Source organism: Tremella mesenterica, assembly GCF_000271645.1.
Source record: "Tremella mesenterica DSM 1558 unplaced genomic scaffold TREMEscaffold_9, whole genome shotgun sequence".
Taxonomy (NCBI): Eukaryota; Fungi; Basidiomycota; class Tremellomycetes; order Tremellales; family Tremellaceae; genus Tremella; species Tremella mesenterica.
Genome location: NW_006711233.1, coordinates 877,685 through 902,500, shown reverse-complemented (window position 1 = coordinate 902,500; position 24,816 = coordinate 877,685). Strand labels below are relative to the sequence as shown.

Genomic DNA, 24,816 nt, shown 5'->3' with positions numbered 1-24,816 from the left:
TTTTTAGATATGGCAAAGGTGACTACGACTACGAGTAGGTATTGATATACATAAGCATATATATACACTCTGTAAGGGGTGAGATGCATGTCATTTGCCATGGGATGGATCTTGGATGGACCATACTATATCTGTGGGTGTAACCCTTTTCGACCGAACTGTACGACCGTTACGCATGTCCGAGGCGTCCACTGTAAATCAGCGATTCAGCAATGACATAGCGGTAATCTATTCATTCATCTCAATGACGGTAATCTCTGATAAAGACCGTTGACACTATTGGTGGTGTTGTGTTGACTAGGTAGGGCGCATACCGCACAGCTTCCTTGAACGTCCAAAAGGACCTTCCCTCCTTCATAAACTCTTTGGCTGCAGTGTTCCTATCGATACTCAAGTCATTGTATGCGAGTGACGCTTGACATGCTAAATGGACAGAGAATCAGGAGAATGGGAGAGATGAAGTAAGAGACGAACACCAACTCACCCCTCTCGATCAAAAGTTCTCTGGTGGATGCCAACCCAGCTTTATAATTCCTCTCTATCAACCTCTCCCTTTCGACCTCTTCATCAACTTCAACGAAAATTTTCAAATCCATCATTTCCGCCGCATCCCTCCATTTATCTTCGTCCAAAAGACAATAAAGTCCTTCGATCACTACTATCCTATTCTTCCTCGTGATCGGTCTCGGGGCGGGTGTTGGGTCTTTGAGAGCATGATCAAATTCGAAATATCCAACTTCTTCTTCCGTATCTTGTTTCAACTTTTGGACAAACTTCAAATAACTGTCGACGTCAAAGGTGAAGGGAGCACCGCGATAATAATGTGCCTCTTGGGGGTCGGGGAATGTATCGAGGATAGCTCGAGGGTAGTGCCATCCGTCAAGGGACACTGAGACAGCAGGTTTGTCAGGTGATTCTTGAGGTTGTGTGGCAAGTGCCGTGGATGAATCTACTATAGATGGATGATGGGTTGGAGGGGAAGAGAGGAGGGAATTGATCTTGTCTACTAAAGGGAAAGCAAGGGTTGATTTTCCGCAACCTGGTGGACCACCTATACATATCAGAATACGGGAGTTGTCTTTCCTTCTTTGTCAGCTACGTTTATCATCAGCTTCTCTTACCGTACTGTCGCCTGTAAGATGGTACAGTACATATCTTCCATCAAGGCGATGAGATCAGATAAGTTACTTGGGGGAGAAACTCACGACTTGTACAAGTCCACGGCCTTTTGGGCAAGTCTTTTCACTTCAGCGTCCATGACCAGTTGTTCTTCCAGTGACTCACCCCGGAAGAGTGAGTAATATGATTATCTTCCAACAAGTGTCAGTGCTGATATACCAGGTCTCCTCACCATCACCGACCTCTTCTTCACCATCACCACCTTCCAGTCGTCGCGTAAGAAGCGAAAGGACGCGCCACGTGGCTGATAGCTCTGCAATCGGTAATTTCGCGGCGACGCAACCGGTTGACTTTCGGGGACTCGGTCCGGGTGTTCGTTTAATTACGTAATGGAATGCGTCGTTGATCAACTTTTACTTTTTCAACTGGACGATATTGGGTTTTTCATCAACACAGACCATTTATTGTACGTCTTCTCATGACTGACATGCACACTGACAAGAATAGTAGAGAGGAATAAGAGGTGATCAAGACTAACATAGATGGCAGCGTTGAAGTCGTGAACCGGCTGTATAAAAAAAAGAGTGAAAATATGTTATCTCCGTATCTTCTCCGTTTGCTTCCAATCTTTGCCGATGAATCCTCCAAAACTCAAGACCGTTCGAAGTTTATAAGAACCATACTCGCCGTCTTTTTTTTTTTCTTCTTACTTCCTCTATCTTTTAACAAACTCTTACTCCACTCACAAGCGTGTTTCTATATTTTCTTACCAAACCAGAAAACAAGACTTGATCAAGATGACCAAACAATTCCGTTCTCTTCTCGAGAAACTCGAGGAAGAGGTTATGAACATTGATGTCGACTGCGCTGATCCCGATGTCGCATTGGCAATGCCTTTCAAACCTCATAACCGTGAGTTATTCCTTCCCATCTTCTCATATCCCCCGTTAGATTTCTCACGAATCTCTTCCCCTAGAGTTCTTTGCTTCATGGGATGTCAGAACCCTCGCCGGGAGGTTGCAGGACGCACTTCAAACTAGGGTGGCGGTAGGTTGGATGATTCATTCGAAATGAGACGCAAGGAGACAATGTGATCTGGGTATCTTACCAGGGACTAGTGCTAAAGCTTAGAAACTTCCAACCAGGATATCATCACCGGTGCCCTGATGAACCCCCTTTACAAGGATTTGGTCATGGAGACAATTACCAAGTACAAGTCTGAACCTTGGGAGATCATCTACGACCGTGTGGTGAGTGATTGACTACTTGATTCACCATTCCGTGCGCCCTTGGTTTTTAATTCTGGCTCTTTTACGAAGTATTCGTGAACAGTATATAAGGTCTAGTACAAGAATGATAGATCGATTCTCATTCTCTGTTACTAAGATCCGAATGTGAAGGAATTTTGCTAATTCCTAGGCCGTAGCTATCTGCAAACAGAACATTGTCAACATCCAAGACCGTGTCCTTCTCCAGGTGTCTTGTCACATCTTGCACGACACCGAAGCCGTTCTTACCCATGCTAGGAGATACGACCAGTTCTTCAAAGAGGCCGGTATTGGTCGGTGAGTCCACAATCTGATTTTTGCCCGTTCTACTTCTCTCCCTTCCTGTCTGATACCCCGATATCACAATTGTGTAGAACAAAACGGTAGTGAAGTATGAATGTGTGAAGATGAGGAGATAAACAGGTAACATGAGCTTGGGACAGAAGGATCAGAGGTAGCGATGGATAACGCTAATTCTCAGTGACAAATACTGCATCAAGATCCCCATCGTCGGACCTTCCATGGTCGCTGCTAAGATCCTCAACGCTGAGGGTATCCGAACTCTCGGAACTTCCCTCTTCGGTCTTTCCCAAGCTATCGCCGCTGCTCAAGCTGGTTGTTTGATGGTTTCGCCTTACTACAATGGTGAGTCCCTCCATCCATTCATCCTCAACTTGACCCACTTCCTGCAAGTCTTTCTATCCCAAATATCAGTTCCATGTTGATGAGCTATTCTGAAAGAAGACGACGACAACTAATTCTCCAGAATGCGACGCCCATGCAAACCGTTCCCTCTGGCCTGATGTTGAAGACCCGGCCACTCAACACCCTTCTTCTTTCCGTATCATCTCATACTTGCAAGCTTACGAAGAGCTTTACAAGCGTACTGGTAAAGAACAACCCAAGGTCATGTCTGCTTCGTGAGTTTATTCCTCCTTCTCTCTCACCGAGTTTCTTATCTTGAAACACTCAGTCTCCCTTCCTACCTAATATTCTCACTTCCTCATCCTTCTTTCTTCTCATCGAATTGAGTGAGAGGAGATCGATGTCGTCTTTGCTAAAAGTGGCCCATGAAATTTGAAGTAAAAGCGGAGATGTTTGGTATAGAGACAAAGACGATAACGGCGACACGATTTTGTAACAAAACATAAACAATTCTAACTCACAGTTACATCACCGCTAAAGAAGTCGTAGCATCCGGTGAAATCGGTTGTTGGGCAGTGACTCTCCCTCCTGTTCTCCTGAAAGAACTAGCAGAAACCCCAGACGATTCTCCTCCTTCCGGTATCCCCAAACCAAACCATCCTTACATGCACCGACCTTCCCTCTCCAAGCGTCTCGCTCATATGGTCGGTCTTGATCCTTTGGCAGGTAAAGAATGGGAAGGTAACCAAGCGAGTTTAGACGTTGATTATCTCGCTGATGGTGGTGCTGCTTTGGAAGAAGCTATGAAGAAAGATGCTGTCGTTTTGCCTCGTCTTAAACAAGCTGTTGATTTGTTCAATGGAAGAGAGGATGAAGGTAAAGAATGGATTTTGGAAACTCTCAAAACTCTTGCTTAAACCTTTCTTTTCTCTCAATTATGGATGGAATAGGTTTGGTGTTGGGACATTAATTCTTTTGTGTTATCAATTCATTCTTCTCTTTTGATATACAGTATGCATCGGTGATTCGTCTTTACTTTCGTCAATGCATCGTCGACTTCTACACTCAAATTTCACAAGTTGTTGATTGAATTAAGTTTTTCACTGCAGGGATCCCATTACCAACATGATGGTTGATCAGGTATAGTTTGACCTGGGAGGACTTTTGAGCTAACCCCCCAACACTTCGTTGATTCTTGAAACCGACTCAATCAGAGCCATGTCATGCGAAATTAATTGATTCATGAGAAAGATACAGAGGAAGAGCAGAGTAGGAGCGATACTCGAAATGATAATTGATTATCATCATGTAAGTAATTCACTTTCCATCTAGTGATATTCGCCTCTGCAATTGACGATCACACACAATGATATTCCTCTATGCATCATTCCGCCCATCAATAAATGTTTTATTTAGCTTGAGCCACTAACAACTCCTTAAAGTCTCCAACGGCACTAGAAAACCCAGTCTTCGTATCGTCCTGCTCAAAACCCAACGCAACGGATTCAGAACTATCAAAATCTCCTGGCCAGGTGAGACAAATACGGACGACGACGGGATCGCGTTTCCAATGAACCAATTTGAGAGCTTCTTCACCTCCATGTTCGACACTGTATGTCAGGACCATTTCTCCTTTCTCCTCGAGGATCGCGATTGTTCGTGAGGGTCCAGAATTTTTCCATGAGTTCCCAAAGGCCCTTGAGAGTTACGAATTTCACCCCCGCCAGGATTGGGGTTTCCCCGCAGAGCCCCAAGAGAGATTTCACAGGCGTTTCAGAGTCCACATCGGGAGAGGAGAGGTGGATGAAGTGGTCAAGCACACTTGGTTGCGGCTGACAGTGTACAGGTCAAAACAAAACGAGGGGTAGAAAGATCACGAACAAGAAGTTTAGGGGAGAACAAAGTAAACTGAGAGAGGAACTTTTTTCAGGAGGGCAGGAGGACAAGGAAGAAGAGAAGAGATACATGTGGATACAACAACTCACAGAGCATTTAATATGTCCCTAGGAAGAATACTGATTCCAGGCAAGTTCAAACTCCTACTAACTCTCTCTTTGAAAGAACTCTGAGGCATACAAAGAGCCCAAACGAGGTTTCGAATGACAGTTTTGGTCCTACTTAGGTATACGGGCAATTGATCGAGTATCGGATCGTCTGGACCGGACGCAATGGGACATTCAGAGATTTGACCTAGAAGAGGTTCACGGATGAGACCGGAGATGAAAGATGATGCTGCGGTTGATGGCTGAGGTCAGTGGTCTTTCAAACTAGTCACATATATATCTTGCCCCAGGGCGCGTGCAGGACTCTACAGTGATCTGAGAAAAATACGTGCTTAACACGGTGATCAATATGAGTTTAGGGTCAAGGCCATGAACTAGGAACAAAACCAGATCCGAGGAGGGAGGTTGTGGGATATGATGGGAGCAGAGAAGTCAAGAAAAGGAAGATAGAAGTAAACTCACTGCACCAGATCGGATAGCTACGGTGGGCAGACGAACACAACGAGTGTCGAGCATACCACGACGACCATAATCGTATGCGTAAGTCTCGATGATTTGTTTTTGACAACCATAACTGGTTTCTGGGATCAAAGGTGTGTCGCTGAGTGTCAGCAGTTCCGGTTCTTCCCTTTTTGCTCACAGTCCATCGTTTCTTTACACATCCTCCTCCTTCTTCTTCGGGTGGACTTCGGTAGCTTCTCAACTGGCTCGCGTTCTCACTTCTTCAATCACATTATGAAGAGACAGATGCACATAACACCAAACAAGTCATCTATCTTTCTAACGACCACATGGCGTGTTCATACGACTTTTACGCAATAAGAAGTGGAATAGCAAATCGGAACCAACTCACGCAGGCACGACCAAATCTTGAGGTCTACACTTTGGTCCTCCATAAACTGCTAAACTCGAAGCGAACACATAAACCGTCTTCTCCCCTTCGGGAAAAGTAGCTGCATGAGCTACAGCTGTTTTGAGTACGTTGAGATGAGCGTCGACGTTGACAGCGTATCCAAGGTCGAAATTCGCTTCAGCTCCACCTGACATGATACCACTATGAAGTGAGCAAAGACTTGTCATATCTTCATGCCTCCTCATACTTCATCCCCTTCTGACACCGTGAACATTCCTTGTATCCTGTCCTATCTCCGCACGTTTTTCAAAACTTCCGTTTGTGTCCCAACTATCTTCTTCCCTCCCATTCTTGTATCGATGACGCATCGATGACGGACCCTGATATGGCATTGTTCAGCCTCTCTACCACTCTTGCCTTTTGCACCCTGCTTGTTTTGGGAAAGTTTCGCTCCAAGCAGGATGTGATGCATGAAGATAGACAATACGTGATGATTAAGAAAGATAATTCTCTGATTGTGTTTCGAAGGGGCGCGGGGCAGGTAAAGAAGGTTGAGGAAAACTTACTGCAAAGCGAATACCCCTCCGATGGTTTCTCCTTCGAACAAACTCTTAACCTGGTCCAAATCCCCCAAATCGGCTTTAACACTCTTAAGTTTGTTCGAATCCGTTATTCCATAAGTAGGAGGAACGTTGATATCCACTGTTATCAATCGGATAGAAGGGTAAAGTTGTAGAAGGAGTTGAGTGAGTTGTTGGCCTACGAAACCTTATTATTAGCTTTCTTCCTCCTTTTCTCTTTCTCAATACAAGCGCTGAAGCCGTCCCGATCTTCGAGATCCATCCGATTTCATCATTCACATTATTATGTTCATACATACAGCTAGCGAGAAGACTTTCATTATTTTTTTGAAGTCTCAGAAAGAATTCATGGTGGATCTATCAGAGGATCGAACACATCAAACATTCCGTTGGATGGAGGAGTTGTGAGATCTCTTTTAGTGATACGTAGACAAAAGGACGATGTGTGACTTCGTCAGACATGAGAGATCGTATTTTATCGGGTGAATGAATGTCTTATGAGAGAACAGATAGCTGAAAGAAGAGAAACAAACGAGGAGGGAGAAAAAAAAAGAAGACATACCTCCAGCCCCAGTGATCAAAACAGTCTTCACATGACTAGGCAAAACTAACGCATCGTAAGAACTTGACATTTTATCTTTATATCTCTTTCCTCTTCTCTTTCAACTCTCTTGAAATATATAAGATGTCTTGGTCGTCTTTGTAGTATTATGAGAAGCATGATCACTTATATATGAAGAAACGATTTTGAATGAGAGAACGGAACCCGGTACCGGTCGGACCGATCGGAATCAACAGTTTTGCAGCATAATTAGAGGGATGAAATAAGGCATGCATTGGGAAGGTTACAATTACAACTATGAACAAAATGACATTTTAGGAATGTTCGTGCGATGAATTATGGATGGTGGAAGTTGCAGACAAGAACAGATGTCCCGGTCAAAGAGGTTGATCGTAGATATTGTGGGGATCAAAGAGACTAATCCGCGAATTGGTTCTCGATACTAGTCATTATATTTAAAAAGTCTGCAAGATCAGCATCACCACTTTCTTGTCTTGGTCCATTTGAAGGGAAGGTCAAAGAGGTCTTAAACGTAGACGGATGAGAAACAGAGGGAATGAGAAATACATCACTCACCCAACAAGTAAGCTGCTATGCCTTGGACATTGGAATGATCATAATCTTGCGCTGGCAAAGCGTCCAGGAGAGTAACGGCGACCACTCGGATCTTGGTCACTAACGATGGACCATTGGCGGCTAGCTGCGGAATCAACGACTATCTCCTTACACTTATAGGTCCTCATCCTGGTATCGATAGAACTCAAGAGTCCAAACCATCTGATGATAAATGGGGGGTAGCGCATAGCCCATAGGTGGGGGCAGACGGACAGGAGAAGAAAACACTTACGGCCTGGATAGGTATCCCATGCACGGCCTTGAACAAATCTTGGTATACCAAATGGCGCCAATCGACACTTTCTCCAAGATCACTAGCTACAAGCTCGGCCGCTGATTGTCAGCCATTGCAAGATGTATCGTTGTAGACTCACCATGTCTGCTAGGAGTACCGATGGCGCCGCTCCGATTGAGGAGGTCTTCCCGGTGTAAGCTGATTGTCAGTTTGGCCGAATATGAGACAGTTCACTGAAGGCTCGCAGAAATTACATCTGGAACGAGTTACGCTTACTCCATAACAGGAGGAGAGAGATGATTGGGGCAGTGAGAATACAATCTCAGACCAGGGCAGGGATGGTGAAAAATAAAATAAAAGGAGGGTAGAGGCGCCAGGGAGGGAGTTTCCGGTGAGGGGTATATGAAGAGTACGTACATCAATCGCAATCTGATCATGGCCAATGTCACATGGATATTTGCCTTCATCACTAAATATCCATCTTTGGCACTCTCACTAGCAAGAGGATCAGAAAAGAACATGTCCAGTTCATCCCGAATGGCAATCTCCCATCCTGGTTGAGGTCTGAAAGTCAATCCAGTGCTTCAGAGTCATGAACCATTTTTTTCTACACTATCCTTCCATCCAGCTTTCATGTCTGACAAGCGTATTCCAATCCACTCAGTCAACTGAACAGCGCAATACTCAACGTCGGGCTGTCCGACTCTTCACCACTCAGAGAGAGTTAACCATGGGGATACGAGGCAAAGTTTTCATTGGGGTAGATGTGCAAGAGGGATTAAGGTGCTCGACGGATAAAATAAGAGGAGAAAGAGTGGAAGACTCACAATAAGTCTTCTCCATCTCCATCCCCATCCAACTGGAAAGGTCTGGGTAACTTATCCGCTATGGACTTGAGTCGAGCTTGCATAGTTCGTACTTCTCGAAGAGCAGCTAACATCTGTTCCGGTTCGTTTGGAGGATTCCGTCGCATATCACGTTCGTGCACCAATATATCACCGAGAACACTGAGATTAGTACGGAGACTCCATCCTGCTCTTAACGAGAAAGCGCAGCATAGCAGAAGAAAATCCCTCTCCATAGACCCGAACCACATAGTACTGAACATGAAGGATGCACGTGTTTGGCTGAAGATTCTCATGATATCCTATTTGGACGTCAAACTGAACGCGCAGTGTGTGAATAAAGTAAGATGCCGAGAGAAAAGAAGTAACTCACCTAGCCATCCTAGTCATATCATTAAATCCACAAATCAAAGGTACCACAGTACTCCCTGGTAGATACCCATTTTCAGTGATACACTTATCATCCAATTCCGTAGGCAAAGCTACCGTCTCTGGTGGTCTCATGAATTCGTCGGAACGCATCATCACTGGTCTTCCACGGGCGAGGGCTTCATGTTTATCGGCATTGTAGATAGTGAAGAACATTCTTCGACGACGTTCAGCTTCGATAGGGTCTGACGTTAGTATGTGGTTTGGTTGCTTACAAAGAACATTGTTGTCGGATGAGAGGGGAGGATTATTTGGGGATTTGAGAGTTATATGTTATTGGAGAGAGAAAAGACTAACTGAGGCCGTAATATGACTGAATGTCAGCTTTGAGATTCCAAGGGCTTACAGCTGAGGGATATTGAAGAGGAAGAGACTCACTTCTTCTCGATGATACCCCATACCAACGGCTAGATATTGCATCTCACCGAACCCGGCAGCTTCCAAGCCTGTTTGACCGTGTTTCTGCAATTAGTCTCCACACATTTCTCGGCGTCCATGGAAAATCACTACGAGGTCGGAGTCGTCTTTGGTTGGACACCCAGGACAAGAGAACTCAGCATTGACATGAGCGAGCATCGCTCTGCAGACGGCAGATTTACTTAGCATTATCCGAAGAGTGTATGGAGGAGGATGGAGGCTGGAGAATAGGGATATAGGTCCAGAACTCACATTATGTATGATACTCTGAAAATACTTGATACACAGATAATCGATATTCGGCTGATCGGCCGCCCGTCGTGTAAGAGCATACGAATATTTCAAGCAATGGTCTGAGAGTCTCCGAACTGATTCGGCAGGAATGGGGAAGAAAGATTTCGGTACCTGGAGATTAGTACCTCGGGAGTGGCGTTCGAGAACTCATCTCCAAAAGGGGGCACGTAGGCTTGGTAAGAAGAGATGAGTTGGTGATGGATACCCCATGTGTATGTAATGATACAGATTGGAAGGTTTTTGATGACTCATCGAAAGATAAACTCACATGTATCAAAGTAATCGCAATCATTGACATTACCAAACCGAAGAAAATAGGTGATTTCTCTTCTTCGTGCGCTGCTAGATCTGCCATGAATGTAGGACGGTGAATTATAGGGATGATACAGTATATCTAGTCGTTAATTAGAATTTCATTCTGAGCTGATGTCCGTGTGTTACAGGAAGTCCATTCAAATCGAATCGATTGGATGTTCAATGCTTTCACAAAGACTGAGTAGGATGGGAAAGGGGCTCTGTAATGAGAACACGGGGGTTAGACTTCACTCACATGTTCAAAGAATAAAGCAATGACATGTAAAGCTAATTCCCTCGGTAAAACAGTTTCAATAGCCATCCCACCTGGACCCATATTTCCTAAACCTGTAGCTCCTGGTCCTATACTAGGTTCACTAAACACCGTACTTGGAGAAGGATCATTAGCTGGTCCACCTAATGATCCGACCCCTCCTAACACTCCTAAAGTTCCAACTCCAGCACTACTAGCTCGCACACGGTCCAGGGGGGGCATACTCACTGTGGGGGGTATCAAAGGATTTGACATGTTGGGGAGAGAGGGACCTGCTGAGCTGGGACCTGCGGTCGCAGAGGGGAGGGAAGTGGATGTCCAGGGTGATTTATCATATGACAATTCAGTAGGTTGAGACATGAAGATTGTTTTGGGAGGAGACGAGATGTAGGATTGAGAGGGGAATTGGAATACAGGAGGGATTATATCGATGTTATTTGCTGGATCTCGAGGGTCTGAAAAAGTCTGATGAATCAGTTTTGTGCGACACCTTAGGAGCTTTGAATGTGGAGTGATAATCCGACACGGACGAAGTCAAGAGAACTTGATAAGAGGCGGACCATCGTAGTCACAGTCATACGACATGCGCTTGTCGAAACGAGGATCATAAGACGAGTACAAAGAGAGTGGACTATCGGATCTCTGGTAACGTTGTAGCGATCGACAGCAAACGAAAACCGCTCGAGTCAAATCTGAAAGATAGGACACAGCGAGACAAAAGTTGAGAAGGATTGAGTCGAATTGGAGATGGAAATGTGGACAGAAGTTCAGAACGAAATACACCAAAACTCACATGTCGTCTAGAAGGAGGTGGTCTTCTCTCTTCAACCTCTTCACTACTTTCTCCTAAGACACCAGATTTCCTTTTCTTCTGTTCTTCCGCTAACCTTTCCACCACAAGATTTTTCCTACCTCTTCTTTTCCTTTGATATAAATAAGAACAATCTAATCCCCATTCTCTACAATGATCACAAGGTATTAAAGCTATTGCTTCAGGACCTAATTCTATACGTTCCGGTCTTCCTGCACATTTTAATTTTCTTGTTCTACAAGCATCACAAGAAGGTGGTTGTCTTTTACTTAAAACTTCCATTACAGGTTGTCGACTTCTATCTATCCTATTATTATTATTGGAATTGGAATTGAGATTGGGATTGGGATTGGGATTGGGATTGGGATTGGGATTGGGATTATCCATTTGACTTAAATGATTGGATAAATTTGAACTTGAAATACCTAATTGATCTTGACGTATTTGTTCTAAATGTTCGATTCTTTCTCTTTGATCCATTCTTTCCATTCTTTCTAAATGATCTTGATGATTCATTCTTTCCAAATAATCTTGATGATTCATTCTTTTCGTTTGCATTTGCATTTGATCTTGATGATTCATTCTACCTGAACGATCTCCAAGATTTATTCTATCCAAATGATCTCTCTCCATTCTTTCCAACCTATCCAACCTTTCCAACCTATCCAACCTTTCCATTCGATTTAACTCGGAACGATCAATGTTGACATGATCATTACCTATATAAGGTGAATGATTTGATCTAGAAATAGACATTGAAGGTGAAGAAGATGGATAAGAAAAAGATTGTGTTCTACCATTTTGTAATAATACCGTAGGTGAAGTAGACATTGTATTGGTTTTTGTTCTTTTCTTCGGTTTACTTGAAAGTTTCTTCTTTTTATCCACCTTCTCAACTGTGGATTTAATCCCATCAATCTTATTCTTATCTTTTTTCAAACCACTCCTCACTTTACCCACTGCACTGAGATTGGTGTGATTATCGATGACACCGATTCCACTATTACTTGTTAATCTGGGATTATCGATGATACCTATCCCACTATTTCCACTCGTTCCACTTGTATCAATCACGCTGGGTCCACTATTATTTGTATTATCGTTATTGTTCTTTTTATTGTTATTGAAGTTGAAGACGGGTTGGAAGATAGTTGATCCACTCAAATGGCTGACCGAGTGGCTGGTCTCTTTAGTCAAACGAGTATCTATCGTTACTGTGGAGATTGATGATGATGATGATGAAGATGATGTGGATGAAGATGCGTCTGTCATCTCTCTCAAATCACCAACACTCCGACGGGATTACGGACGTTCCCGCTTTGACCAGACGAACTCGTTACTGCAGGGGATGTGGGGCTAAGGTTTACGGTGCCCCATGTAATCAGGTAGAATCGGGTGAGATCGCTACTTGGCTCTTTGCTCTGTCTGGGAGAGCTTGGATGAATTGGTTGACCGGGGATGGTCGGATGGCGTTTGCCACCGTTGGGGCTTTGGCAGTTGGGATGGATGGAGGGGAAGAGAGGAGGTAGGAGGAGAGAGAGAGAGGGAGGAAGGGATCGGGACGGAGAATAGTCGGAGGCGGAATTCGCCACTCAAAAGCATCTCTCTGTCAAATGTCACATGTATGCAAATCTGTATGAAGCATCTCATGACTTGATCCATGTGAACATGTATTACATCGCTTCAAGATGAATAGCAGTACGAAGAACATATCATAGAAGGTGATTACCCTGACATAACACATGAGGGTGATGTGGGCAGTGATGACGTGGGGTAAGATCATACCTCTGATCGGCACCTTTGGGGTAGTAACCCTTCCAAGCCTTCGTTATAACGAGAAGACAGCTACTCGTAACAAACCACTATGCATATGCTGTGTACATTCTTTGCGTGTGGTTGTCATTCATTTCTTCTCTTGTCTCATCTCATCTTCATCTTCATGATTCATTCACGCTTTCGTCTCTTCCTTCGTCTCCCCATTCCCAACCTTGTTCTTCTTCTTTTTGGGCGCACGGAGGGGCTGTGTCAACAATGTTTTCAATTCCTCATCCTCAAGAGATTTGGACGATGACAGTTTGTCGCTGATGGTCAGTGAAGGTCGTTGTCGTCATAGCTCTGCGAAGAATCAAAGACCAAAGTGGCGGAACCGTTCAAAGTATCAAAATGAGGGATGAAAAGTTGGGCAATAGAGGTTTGATTGAGGTCGGGAGCACTCACGCGGCGTACCAAACCGGATTGGGCGACAGTAACAGAGGCCCGGCAGGCAACAAAGCGACTATCACGTCAGTATGAGTCAAGAGGATGAGGAGAGACTGACGAGTGAAGAAGAATTGAGCGACGGAGGTACCGACAGCAGTTTGAACAATGTCGTATGGTTTCAGAAGGCCTGTGTGTGAGCTTGAACGCTCTCTCTTTCATCCCTGCCTCCAGCCCTGATCAATTCGTGATTCTTCCTATTCTCACAGCACGTATGAGCTCCTAACCAGGAGACGACAATAGGGCTGGGTCAAAACCGTTTGAACAGAGTAGTGCACTTGGAGATGTGAAGTGGTCATAATGAGGTGGAGAAAGAAGAATGGACAGGTATCGGAGACTAACCATGCGTCACTGCCTCGTGAACACCCATCCTCGCCCTCTTCTCATCCTCTAACGCTCGCAGATTGAAAGGGAATGCGCCGGCTTTTTTCTGAATTTCGGAGAATACCGCACGAGACGTTTTCATTTTAAGTTGATAGCTGATGTCTCCTCTTTTGTAGATGGACGTTCGCGATGGGTCGGGTTTAGCCTGGTAGTCATTAAAAGAGCTTATGGAAGTTAGAAATGACACACTTTTCCATCCGAACCTGTTACCACCAATATATCCACTCCATAAACCTCTCCTTCTTCAAAGGTACAAGTTTCATGCTCCCTCTTCAACTCCGGAGTTGGATTCAACAGAATTCTTTTCTTCCCATCCGTCACATCTTTCTCAAATTGACAACTCAACATACCCTCTACAGCCGAACAACCATACGACTTTGCCACCTTATCCACCACTTCCGTTACCTCCCAATTCTTGGCGCCAGCTTTCAGTACTCGTATAGCAGCTTGAGCCCCGTCATATGCCGCTTGAATGACATCGGCGGAAAGACCTTCAGTCTTGCTTGAGAGGTGAATTGTTTCGGCGTGAGTGACGGCATAGCCATCGATATGGACACCGAGCATGATTTTGACAATGTCATTTTCTTGCAGAATAACTTCAGGGTCAGAAGGTAGAGGGGAGAAATGGTCGACAATGTTGTTTATTGAGATGGTGGTGGGAAATGCGAGACCTGATTGTTAGTCTTTATACGGCGTCCTCACCCAGAGGGAAGATGAGGAGCACAGTTGAAGGGAGAGGTCACTCACCCTTCTGTATCTTAACACCATTTTTCGATTTATTCCACAATGGAGCCACAGCCTCAGCGACTAACTTATCTCCCCTTTCCCAATCAGCTCCTTCATACCTCCTTACGAACACACTCACTCAATACAAAGATCAAGAACTTTTTTACCAATTTCGACTTGGGGTACAAACTTTTTCAAAACATCAGCGAGTATATGACCGGCTGATTGATATTTTGTAAGACTGACATCAGCCCTGTTCTCATCCATACTCTGTGAAAAAGTGCTTCTTCCTGCCTTCTCCATAGCACGACACATAACGTCCAAGATCGCATTCGACACTTCCTTTGTCCTACATGGTACCGTGACTCAATCTGCCATACTGGGACTCGCACGTCATAGCTCAGTATGAGACATCATGCGTTGGTGTAAAGACAATGGCTCGTATCAGTGGAGATAGAGATCATGTGACAGAAGAGAGCTGATGGAATGTGAACCACTGTCTAACTCACGCATCATCAGTCAGACCTTTGACCTCTTCTTTCGGTTTATCCGTAGGTACAGGTTTCTTGAGATCCACTTGAGGTTCAGACATATTGCCCGAGATGTCACTTAGGTGTTCCAGAGAGAAAGTATGATGGCAAGCTACAGTACTCAACGGTTGAGAGGAAGACTTGTCCAGGGTGCGCGGTCTTGGTGACGTACAGTTTCGATTCTTAAATGGAGGGATTATTTAAGAGTTGACCTTATCACCCGACAGCATCAAGGTAGCATGGTTTCCGTTGCGACTACCAGGTGATAGGATGACATTGAGTAAGAACAGGTGCTGGGTACTGGGCCACTGGGTGCAAGTGCAGATGGATGCTATGCTGGCATGCTTCGTCTACGGCAAGTGAATCTACTTTTGTACACGGGTAAAGATCGGTTTCTCCTTTTCGTGCACTTGAGGTTGACCCTCTGGTGAGCCAGGAATGGTTTTGGTTAGGTTCTAGCTTGTCAGCGATTTTTCGAGTCTGAATCCCCTTTTTACCATACCCCACACTACAGACTTGTGTATGATACCGCAGGTCATGTGAGTAGGAGACACGCTGATACGCGTTATGAGGAAGGAGAAGAGGAAAGAGACTGACTAATTTCGTGAAGACACAATTGTTGAGCGCTTTCTCGGGTACCCTGCATGCTTGAAGATACTACACGAGTCAGCATCCGCTCTTGCATGAGAAGCTCATCTCCTAACTCATTAGAGAAGCCAAAGGGAAGAGGAAGAAGTTGGAGTGAATATATTACACACCTGATTATTCTTCTCTAGACATTGCCAATGAGCATCAAACTCCGCCAAACAAGATTCTCTCATTTTCCGTATCCTGACCATCAGTCACATGCTAAGACGCTTCGTACATATCTGTAGCTCCAATGTGGCGATGGAACATATGAGATGAGACAGGGATGATTTCAACTACCCCAAGAGGGAGTGCTCAGGTGATTGAGACGAGAAGAAATATCCACTCACAACTCTGAAGCACACCGAGTGACTTTACGTCCTTCCTTCAGACAATGAGCAGGATCTCTATTTTCCGATTTACATAGCATGAAATCCTCTGAATGTTAGTTAAGTTTACTCTGATCGATGTTCTCATTTCAATTTGGCAACATAGCTCTTTCGACCTGACCCTCCAGACAAGGTTAATTTCGAGGTGAGTTTACACGACCCAGTAAACCCAATGCAAACCACTGACAAGCTGAAACATATCTCTTGTAGTAGAGTAGCTAAGCCAAGAGGAAGGGAAGAGTATACGAGGGGAAGTCAAGAAGAGGGAGGTACACCCACCATTCACATCCTTACAATACTGTCCGATGAAAAAACTGGCCGATTTCAAAGGGGCACTTGTTGTTCCTAACTCGTCCACAGGTGGGACGGAAGTGGGCAAAGGGTTCGGGTCTACGTAAGGTTGATCATTGAAAACTGCTTGACGATGTGAGGCCATGGTGGGTGGCCAGGTTGGGAGAGGGGAAGGAGTAGAAAGTCAGAAGGATCAGAAGGGAGAGAAGTGGAAGGGGGAATTTCTTAGCAGCTGGTTCATTTATCCGAGCGGTTATTGGTCCAATTTTTGGCTGGTTCTTTCGTCTTTGTTACCATGTGACCACGATGCATCAGAGTGATAGAGGTCATATCGCATTGACATACTAAGATGCGTGGGCATATAAGGAAGTAAAAGCATGCATGAACTCGAGACTTGAAAAGCTGGGCAGAACTATCCGTATTATGCAAAGGTGGAGGGGAAATCGAAGATCGAATAGGATAACCTCAGAAAGATTTCTTGCGGCCTCAAACTTTCGACTTTTCTTTCCACCCTTATGTCTCACCATGATCACTCATCAACAGATATCAATGTCCATGACGAGAAATCAGACGATATGTCATCCAACGATGTCGTCTCAATACCCGGGCCCAAACATATGGTCATAGCTTTGCTATCCGGTGGTAAAGATAGTTGTTTCAACCTTCTTCACTGTCAAGCCAACGGACATGAAGTTGTGGCCATAGCTACTTTGATACCGGAAGAAGGGGTGGGTGAGTTCTTTCTCTGCATATTCCCTTCAATTCTCGAACATCAATTTCCCTCATCCTCCTCGTCCTCTGACGTAGACGTAGACACTCTGTCCCTTATTGAACCACGACATCTATTCGACTAACCATCCAACACCATTTTTTGGACTGAGTGATGAGGGGAAGCTGAAAGTACAGACGAACTAGATTCACATCTTTATCAATCAGTCGGTACACGATTAATACCGTTCATAGCCCAAGCATCGGGTTTACCTCTCTACACACGCGTGATCCGCGGGAAAGCTCTGGAGAGAGGGGCGGAGTATGGTAGTCGTTCTCATATCGCAGTCAATGAAGGGGAGGAGGGGGATGAGACTGAAGATCTGTATGAACTATTGAGAGAGGTTATGGTATGTCTTTCTCATCGGATCACACCAACTTGACAGCTATCTACAGTAGTGAGGGGAAGCCAAGAATGTGTCGCGGAAGTACACAGAGGTGGCTTATTGGTCAGGACCAATGAGAGATAACTGACTTATAGATAGCTCATCCTGAAGCCACGGCTTTGTCCTCTGGAGCCATATTATCCTCATATCAACGTCTGAGGATTGAACATGTTTGTTCCAGACTTGGTCTAGCATCACTTGCCTATTTATGGCAACAACCCCAGTTATCCTTATTGGATTCGATGATCAAATGTGGGATGGAAGTTGTAATCGTTAAAGTGGCCGGAGTGGGTTTAGGGGTAGATGTTGTGGGTAAGAGGTTAGAAATGGTATTACCACTTCTGAAACGACTCGTAAGTTCTCACACTACCACTCATTTCATTTCTTCCTAACCATACTATATGTTAACAGGTTCTCACTTGGGATCTATATTATCGAATCTCTTTACAGTCAGACATACCTCTGTCATCTATCATGATACGCATTTTTACTTTGCGTAAAAGCCAAATGGGAAATGGTTGATAAACAGGAAAAAGAATATGGTTCTCATCCCGCTGGTGAAGGAGGAGAATATGAAACAATCACTCTTTCTTCCCCTCTGTGGTCACACCGATTAAATATATTATCATCCGAAGTGATAATCACCGATCCTGAACCTTATCCCGTGGCATATCTTCGAGTCGAAACTGCCGAAATTGAACCCAAGGCCGGTTGGAGTAAACCGAGTGTCAGGGAGTCAAGGAACATGTTGGGATTACCTTCTCCTGAAAGTCATCTTCTGCAATACAAATCAGACGAAGAGGATGAAGAATCAGAAATGGCAGAAGGATCTGTGCTGCTGGGTAGTGAACCTGGTGGATTGGATCAACTCTCTAGGTCCATATATCGTAAAATTATCGTAACTCCATCAAAGGTTTTGCACTCATCCATGGTCTCTCCAATAGCCCCGACTGGATCAGAGGAACGAGAAAACCAAGGAACGCCCAGAGTTCATTTCGTAAAGAAAGGTCAATGGTTTGTCTTGTCCATCCAGGGACGGTCCCTTCCAGGCCAGTCTGTCGAAATGGAGCTCAAAGAAGCTTTTGAGTCCTTATCAGGTGAGCTAAATTCACTAGCATCATCTCTTTGATGGGTGAGAATTCGGAGAAACATGGGGATAGGTGGTTTGCGATTCAGAACTGAGCTAAGGAATAGTCAAAATGAAAGAAAATGGTCTTTCACTTCCTATTCACGCAACACACATAACTTTTCTCCTCTCTTCCATGTCTCTCTTCGTCGCTGCCAATGCATTGTACGCTACTTACTTCGGTACATCTCCTCCTAGTAGGGCAACTGTGGCTGTACCTCTACCACCTGGTCAGAGGGTACGATTGGAAGTAATCGGGTTTGATGACCGTTTCGTTGGATTTGAGGGGAGACAAGCTTTGCATGTTCAAAGTTTAAGTTATTGGGCTCCTGCGAACATTGGACCATATTCACAAGCTGTTATAGTGAGTATCATATTCTCTTTCTACTTCGACTGACTCAGTCACCGACTTATTACCTATCCTCCTTAAAGAGTCATCATAAACATTCCTCGTCGGCCTTGACTATGCCAAGTTGACAAAATTCGAGAGTTAATCTCCAGTAGAGAAGAGGGATGACGGGGAATTGGGAAGCGGGGAATGTAGGGAGGAAGAAAGAGGAAAAAGAATGAAGCTTATGACTAGGTCAATTCCCGTGTTCATCTAGCCGGTCAAATACCCTTACTCCCAGCTTCCCTCACAATCCCTATTCATCAATCATCGCATTCTCCATACGCCCTTCAATCCGTTCTAGCACTCCAACATGTCCGACGTGTACTCACTCTTTTAAGGGACAAATCATCAACCGGAGGAGGATGGGAAGGATGGTGCGAGTTAGCGATATGTTGGTGGGCTTCATCACCACCTACCGCCAGTTCTCCCCCGTCAGGTAACCCAGAGATGATAGTGGAGATGGAGGGAGTGGAGGTAAGCTGTAAAGCTTGGGAAATATGGGCGAAACAAGTATATCTTCTCTTCTCCCCTATCCTCTTCTTGTTTCTCTTTGACCCTTTTGTCCTCTCTTCTTCGCACTTCTTCACCCTCCGGTTCATTCCAGCATTGAACCTCCCACTCTATCGCATACACACATAGGGTGAAAATGCAAATATGACAAATGGAGAATGATGAGTATGTAGCTGATAAGAAGATGGATTGTTGTGAAACCCCTATCGTCTTCTTACAAGCTTCAGAACTCCCACGTGGGGCCTTGGTAGAATATCAAGTAAATTGGAATACCGGTCGACGTACTTTCTCACCTCTCAGCCCGAACGAGTCAAACGAAGGAAGTGGGTTTATCAGATCTAGTCTAGATGATGATTGTTTGACCCCCGATCAAGAGTTTGATGAGGATGAGAATATAGAGAGACTGGAGTCTAATTACGACCAAGAGACGTTAAGGGGGAAATGTAGCCACGGGTCGGATGAACGTAGTAAGTGGGAGATATGTATGTCAGATCCTATTGGTGGAGGTAGAGGCGTGTTTTTTCTGGATGGGACGATTAGTGAGGAAGTAAGAAGTTTGGTAAGAAAGTTAGGAGGAGTTAGTGTCAGAGTGTATTATACGCATCAGATCGATTTGACAACGAGTGAGTTTTCTTTCTCCCTCCCCCCTTCTCCCTTACATCTTCTTTCGATAAGATGTTGATTTAAATACATGTGCCTTCGGATTCATCTCTTAGGTGTTGTATGGCTTGTTGAACATGTTTGGTCTTTCTTGCATATGTTGAAAGTCCGGAACGATTTCAAGAAGAGGAAACTGGTGGATGCTTGGACATAAGATATACTAACTTTTAGTACAATCGAAACTTCCAGATATCTCCAACACGTGTATCACTTTCATTCCCGTTTTGAGTATCCATGATCGTCATCTCAACTTTTATCCTTTAGCGATGGATATTTTCATACCATGATTAAATACAATGATTGAAATGCATATCTCCATCTCTACATCCTCATCATTCTCCGTAGATCTCTTTACCTCTCCTCACTTGATCTTCAACACTTGATCTTCAACAAGAAAGCAAGTAAGGTGGACAAGAAAGAAGCAATGATAACCAAGGAGAAATCAAGAATCATCCTTGGCCCTCTTATTCTCTTCATCCTCTTCCACTTCTCTAGCTCTTTTCCTAGCTAAAAACCTTTCCTTAGCTTCTTTCCTTCTCCTTTCAGCTTCACCATCATCACCTTCCCTTCTTTTCCTAGCTTCTTCCTCTTCTTTCAAAATCATTTCCTCTCTTTCTTTCTCTCTTCTCAATTTATCTTCCCTCATCTGTTCGGCCAACCTTTTCTTCTCCCTTATCATCCTTTCTTCATGACTCGCCGCTGTTCCTACAGCCCTACTGATATATGGTCCTTCTATACTTGGACCTTTCCCACCGGTCAATAATGAAGTAGGTAAAACGGTTGGTTTTTTAGTGATGTTCAAACCTGCTTTAAGTAAAGATCTATTATCTACTATTTCACCATCATCACTCATTTCTACTCGTTTACCACTTTTAGAACTTGCTTCCGCTGCTCTTTCTTCGTCTGAAGGTCGTGATGGACCCATCTTGATATCGTTAGTGAGGGAGTTGAGACCAGAGGGATTGTCGTCGGATTGAAGAGATTGTCGAGCGAGAAATGGATCGTATTCTGCTTCTGGTTCGTATGTCTCGTCTTTCTTTGAAGGAGGTTTGATGGTCAAGGATGGACCGGGAGTAGAAGATGGATTATTGAGGGTGGAGGTGGATGACATGGCGGCGGCGTGTTTTGCGGCTGAATCGTCTAACATGGTTTTGTAAAATGCACTAAGTCCAGGACCTTTTTTACTTTTTCGTAGATTTTCTGCAAAGTCAGTTATCCTTTCAAAATGATACTAGCAGAAAAATGAATCTGTAATCTCTCCTAGCCCATGTCACGGTAACATATCTCATCCCGAGAGCTGAGCTATGATATAAAGGGATGAGTTGAATTCATGACAAAGTCGGATTTCGCATTCGAAGATATCCCATCATTGAGAAAGTCTTGGTGAGGTAAATGATGTGATGGAGGAGCAGCTCGTGTAGAGTGTAGGGAAGTTAGGGAAGATGTGTTTGGAGCGAGGTAAGTGTAAATCTTGAAAGTTGAGCTGTGAAATCCTTGACTCACCTTCCCTCACCCTCTCCTCCTCTTCAGCTTTCCTAACCTCTTCCATCTGTTTCTTATACGCTTCAGTGACAAACTTCTCTTTATCATCAAACTCATCCCCTTCTTTCTCTCTTTCAAGTTGTAACATCTTTTCCTCCGCTCTCAACCTATCCAATCTTCTGGTCTGAGCACTAGCTAAGAAATTCTCGATATATCTAGGTTTACGTTCTTCCGCTTCTATCTTTTTGACTTGTTCAGCAGCTCGTTCTGAAGCTTTAAGTTGATCATATACTTGGTCGTATTCGAATGCCGTTGGATCGAGGGAAAGAGCGTCTTGTTGAGCTTTACGTTCAGACCGAGAAAGAAGCGTTTCGCCGGGTTTTGCTTTCTTTCCATTTGGACCAAGTAGATTACTCGGTCCTGCTCTATTCGAAGTATTGGGTTTTTTGATGGTAGGTCCGTGAGAGGTGGTGGAAGGTGAAAGGGGGGGATCATCTTCCTCCGGGTCTGGAAAGGGGATTGGGGGTTTCTTCTTTGAGATTGATGTAGAGGTAGAGGAAGAGGAGGACTTGGCTTTGGCCATCAAGAGCTCGAGATTGGACGGCTGGGAGGTGGCGGGTGGGGGAGGTGGGGTTGAGGAGGAAGTTTTGGTTGAACCGAAAGAGAAGGATATCTTTGGGGGGTTGGGAGTTGACATTATGTATGAAGTACTGTTAGGGATACAATGGTGAAGTTCAAGATGTAACAAAGTGTGAAGACACCAACACCGCGTCACGTGATCACTATACATCCCCTCTTTCTCCTTTCTCGTTCAAATAAGCCATATGGGCCGTCAAGTACTACATACGTATATGACAAGGCGACCATTGCTATGCACTGCAAAGGTACATCCAAAGATACTATTCTTGGTGCTCTGCATCCGGAGAGCCTTCTGCGTCGACTTCGGAATCTATCCCCTCATCATCGACATCACTAAACTCAGGACTGATGGTGGAGGCGTTGACTCTCTTTCCGACTCCTGTCGTGCTTGACGATTCTTGATGTTCTTCATCATCTCCACTCCCGGTGTTTGTGTGCATAGAAGCGGGCGGCTGAATAGTGCTGCTAAGCTCTGTCTCCACTTTGACGATGAGATCTTCAATAGTAGTGGTCAAGAGTTGAGTCGTGAAGTTCTCGCCTGGATGAGTCTTCTTGACCAGTTCATGAAGCCACGTGCTGGCATCGGTTGCCCCAGTCAATGCAGACGTCGGTTTCTTATATCTAACTGCGAAGCCTTTCTTTTTTAGGCAAGTGTCAATGTTGGCTTGACCTGCTTCACATGCCGTGGTCATCGGATCTTTGCCCCTCGCTCTGAGTTTCACACTTCCCTGCTTAGCTGACAAACACCACTGTTTCATATTTTTATGTATCTCGTTTAGGGTGTTTATATCTGGGTTCTCGCTCTCTCTGGCATCACGGAGTGTTGACGACATGCTTTGTACTTATTAGCAAATGTTAGATTTTGATTGATGGTGGGGGAAAGAGACGGATAGAGACTCAGTAAGTCAAGGTTATTCAACCTCAATCCCTTCGAAAATCGTATCCTTTCATCGACCACCAACCCCGCGTCAAACCTCGAATGTTATTCTCATGACGCTACTAAGTCTAACGATTCACTGTCAGACGTGTGAAAGAGGAGAAAGCGATGACGGATCTATCCCACACGGAAGAATTAGGAGTTTTGTTCGAAATGGTCTCACGTCCGAGATTCGAAGCGAAATCAACTCCTCTCACGGTGTCGATATCGATCTTTTTTCCGACGATTACTAATCGAACACTCGTTACTCGGTTCATATGTCACTAGGCCATGCAAATTCTCAGGATAGATCTTTCGTGGATGTTTGGATCACTCAGGGTCAGTCAAGCTCAAGTAGATCGTGAGTACAAATCACCTACACATTACTACTTATCACTATCATCTCGTTCATCTCTCTCGTCATAATTCTCATCGGACCGACTCATGCGTTACTAGCTTCCCTGGTCTTTTCCGTTTTATCAAAAGAAATCCAGTATCTCTCTCCATCGCTCCTCCATGTCCGCCCTCCACAATGCAAAAGCATCATTTTCTGCTCTCATACGTATTGCAATTGACTCACTTTGATCTCCTCCTGCTGTTCTAGAACTCGGTTGGATATTACTGTGGGTCGACTGAAAGGCCCTCACAGGACTACTCATAAAGTATGTGTTTGAGCGATCAATGCAAGAATTTACTGCGAATGTGAGGGATTCCGAGGAGATATTACTATTCGCAATCCCAAAATCCTTGATGAACCTCTCTTGTGCTGCAAAAGATGCTTTATAATCTGGATCTGTGGTCATGGGAATAGTCTTGGTTGTCAGCTGAACGGTTTCAGGAAGAACCCGAGACAAATGGTCACGGATTGTTGTTGACATCCTCTGGTAGAAGCCAGTGATACGCATTGCATCTTCTATTGCTAATCCAGATACGCTGACAAGTCCAAGCACTTGTCTATTCGCTTCGATATGTGGCAGTATATCAATAAGAGCTCTGGTAGCATCGTCCATCTTAATCTCTGACATGGTGAATAGAATTCGTGAGAGGGGAGGGTGGTAAGGAACATCGAAACCTGATATATTCGTTCTCAGAATCACTCCATCTTATTCCTCCTCCATCTTGTTCCCACTCCATCTTTTTTCCACTTCATCACGTTCCCACTCCATCTTGACAGCTCCACAAGAAGATCCTCGAGTTTTTACCCCAACCTCTAGATTCCACAGACGTCATTTCACGATGTGAGAAGGACGTAAGTAGTGATGATGAATGTGAGGGTGTGGTGGAGCACAAGGAGATTAAATGTCGGGGCGGGAACGGAGAAGGATTACCGGGGGGGGGGGGGGGAGAGTTTCGGATCAGGGAGATTTGTGGTGCATGAAGAGCGTCTTCGTCTCATGAGGAATGACTTGTAAGTTGATACTGTATGATTCATTAAAATGTTGATTCTGACCGACCAGGACCTACCCAAGATTGAGCGTTTGACTTGCCTC

The 24,816-nt window shown here is 44.6% G+C and overlaps 9 protein-coding genes across 9 annotated transcripts; 2 read left to right on the top strand and 7 right to left on the bottom strand.

Annotated features, from left to right (window-relative positions):
• Window positions 1-90: 90 nt before the first annotated feature.
• Window positions 91-1,258, bottom strand: TREMEDRAFT_32925 (uncharacterized protein; the record flags this gene model as incomplete). The annotated part of the gene is made up of 3 exons (XM_007005938.1): window positions 91-191; window positions 485-1,086; window positions 1,206-1,258. 3 exons carry the CDS (start codon window positions 1,256-1,258, stop codon window positions 91-93), a joined length of 756 nt encoding a protein of 251 aa, XP_007006000.1.
• A 706-nt stretch (window positions 1,259-1,964) lies between these two features.
• Window positions 1,965-3,949, top strand: TREMEDRAFT_32879 (uncharacterized protein; the record flags this gene model as incomplete). The annotated part of the gene is made up of 6 exons (XM_007005935.1): window positions 1,965-2,031; window positions 2,251-2,369; window positions 2,539-2,684; window positions 2,869-3,032; window positions 3,154-3,307; window positions 3,556-3,949. 6 exons carry the CDS (start codon window positions 1,965-1,967, stop codon window positions 3,947-3,949), a joined length of 1,044 nt encoding a protein of 347 aa, XP_007005997.1.
• A 491-nt stretch (window positions 3,950-4,440) lies between these two features.
• TREMEDRAFT_45034 (uncharacterized protein) lies at window positions 4,441-7,205 on the bottom strand (the record flags this gene model as incomplete). The annotated part of the gene is made up of 6 exons (XM_007006031.1): window positions 7,032-7,205; window positions 6,455-6,656; window positions 5,889-6,089; window positions 5,498-5,636; window positions 5,018-5,277; window positions 4,441-4,642 (listed from the first exon to the last, which is right to left on the bottom strand). Exons 1-6 carry the CDS (start codon window positions 7,099-7,101, stop codon window positions 4,441-4,443), a joined length of 1,074 nt encoding a protein of 357 aa, XP_007006093.1. The 5' UTR covers window positions 7,102-7,205.
• Window positions 7,206-7,448: 243 nt separating this feature from the next.
• TREMEDRAFT_69554 (uncharacterized protein) lies at window positions 7,449-11,527 on the bottom strand (the record flags this gene model as incomplete). Its single annotated transcript, XM_007006236.1, has 13 exons — window positions 7,449-7,495; window positions 7,608-7,731; window positions 7,879-7,979; window positions 8,021-8,079; window positions 8,299-8,445; window positions 8,709-8,888; window positions 9,100-9,340; window positions 9,530-9,617; window positions 9,825-9,977; window positions 10,135-10,260; window positions 10,417-10,899; window positions 11,113-11,126; window positions 11,290-11,527. 13 exons carry the CDS (start codon window positions 11,525-11,527, stop codon window positions 7,449-7,451), a joined length of 2,001 nt encoding a protein of 666 aa, XP_007006298.1.
• Window positions 11,528-13,095: 1,568 nt separating this feature from the next.
• Window positions 13,096-15,251, bottom strand: TREMEDRAFT_45031 (uncharacterized protein). The gene is made up of 8 exons (XM_007006030.1): window positions 15,121-15,251; window positions 14,751-14,852; window positions 14,633-14,706; window positions 14,075-14,556; window positions 13,844-14,030; window positions 13,563-13,631; window positions 13,463-13,520; window positions 13,096-13,326 (listed from the first exon to the last, which is right to left on the bottom strand). The coding sequence occupies exons 1-8, from the start codon at window positions 15,201-15,203 to the stop codon at window positions 13,194-13,196; spliced, it is 1,188 nt and encodes a 395-aa protein (XP_007006092.1). The 5' UTR covers window positions 15,204-15,251; the 3' UTR covers window positions 13,096-13,193.
• Window positions 15,252-15,466: 215 nt separating this feature from the next.
• Window positions 15,467-16,627, bottom strand: TREMEDRAFT_40165 (uncharacterized protein). The gene is made up of 5 exons (XM_007005993.1): window positions 16,437-16,627; window positions 16,119-16,206; window positions 15,900-15,972; window positions 15,739-15,798; window positions 15,467-15,596 (listed from the first exon to the last, which is right to left on the bottom strand). Exons 1-5 carry the CDS (start codon window positions 16,591-16,593, stop codon window positions 15,507-15,509), a joined length of 468 nt encoding a protein of 155 aa, XP_007006055.1. The 5' UTR covers window positions 16,594-16,627; the 3' UTR covers window positions 15,467-15,506.
• Window positions 16,628-16,972: 345 nt separating this feature from the next.
• Window positions 16,973-20,612, top strand: TREMEDRAFT_40163 (uncharacterized protein). Its single transcript, XM_007005992.1, has 9 exons — window positions 16,973-17,180; window positions 17,355-17,566; window positions 17,698-17,955; window positions 18,132-18,489; window positions 18,562-18,699; window positions 18,797-19,092; window positions 19,312-19,629; window positions 19,814-20,252; window positions 20,461-20,612. Exons 1-9 carry the CDS (start codon window positions 17,024-17,026, stop codon window positions 20,574-20,576), a joined length of 2,292 nt encoding a protein of 763 aa, XP_007006054.1. The 5' UTR covers window positions 16,973-17,023; the 3' UTR covers window positions 20,577-20,612.
• Window positions 20,613-20,731: 119 nt separating this feature from the next.
• On the bottom strand, window positions 20,732-23,243 carry TREMEDRAFT_63959 (uncharacterized protein; the record flags this gene model as incomplete). The annotated part of the gene is made up of 3 exons (XM_007006158.1): window positions 20,732-21,489; window positions 21,793-22,481; window positions 22,672-23,243. The coding sequence occupies 3 exons, from the start codon at window positions 23,241-23,243 to the stop codon at window positions 20,732-20,734; spliced, it is 2,019 nt and encodes a 672-aa protein (XP_007006220.1).
• Window positions 23,244-23,768: 525 nt separating this feature from the next.
• On the bottom strand, window positions 23,769-24,351 carry TREMEDRAFT_63958 (uncharacterized protein; the record flags this gene model as incomplete). The annotated part of the gene is made up of 2 exons (XM_007006157.1): window positions 23,769-23,851; window positions 23,907-24,351. The coding sequence occupies 2 exons, from the start codon at window positions 24,349-24,351 to the stop codon at window positions 23,769-23,771; spliced, it is 528 nt and encodes a 175-aa protein (XP_007006219.1).
• Window positions 24,352-24,816: the final 465 nt, after the last annotated feature.

Coding starts and splice junctions, on each gene's coding strand:
- TREMEDRAFT_45031 (XM_007006030.1), bottom strand. CDS start 15,203: ATGTCTGAACCTCAAGTGGATCTCAAGAAACCTGTACCTACGGATAAA. Junction 14,707..14,750: donor GTTCTTGATCTTTGTATTGA/GTGAGTGTGTTC, acceptor TGATTGGGAAAG/GGGAGATAAGTTAGTCGCTG. Junction 13,327..13,462: donor AATCCGGTTTGGTACGCCGC/GTGAGTGCTCCC, acceptor ACTGACCATCAG/CGACAAACTGTCATCGTCCA.
- TREMEDRAFT_40165 (XM_007005993.1), bottom strand. CDS start 16,593: ATGGCCTCACATCGTCAAGCAGTTTTCAATGATCAACCTTACGTAGAC. Junction 15,973..16,118: donor ACTCGGTGTGCTTCAGAGTT/GTGAGTGGATAT, acceptor ACTGATGGTCAG/GATACGGAAAATGAGAGAAT. Junction 15,799..15,899: donor GTCTAGAGAAGAATAATCAG/GTGTGTAATATA, acceptor TGACTCGTGTAG/TATCTTCAAGCATGCAGGGT.
- TREMEDRAFT_40163 (XM_007005992.1), top strand. CDS start 17,024: ATGTCATCCAACGATGTCGTCTCAATACCCGGGCCCAAACATATGGTC. Junction 17,567..17,697: donor AACTATTGAGAGAGGTTATG/GTATGTCTTTCT, acceptor ACTGACTTATAG/ATAGCTCATCCTGAAGCCAC. Junction 18,490..18,561: donor ACTCTCTAGGTCCATATATC/GTAAAATTATCG, acceptor CGACTGGATCAG/AGGAACGAGAAAACCAAGGA.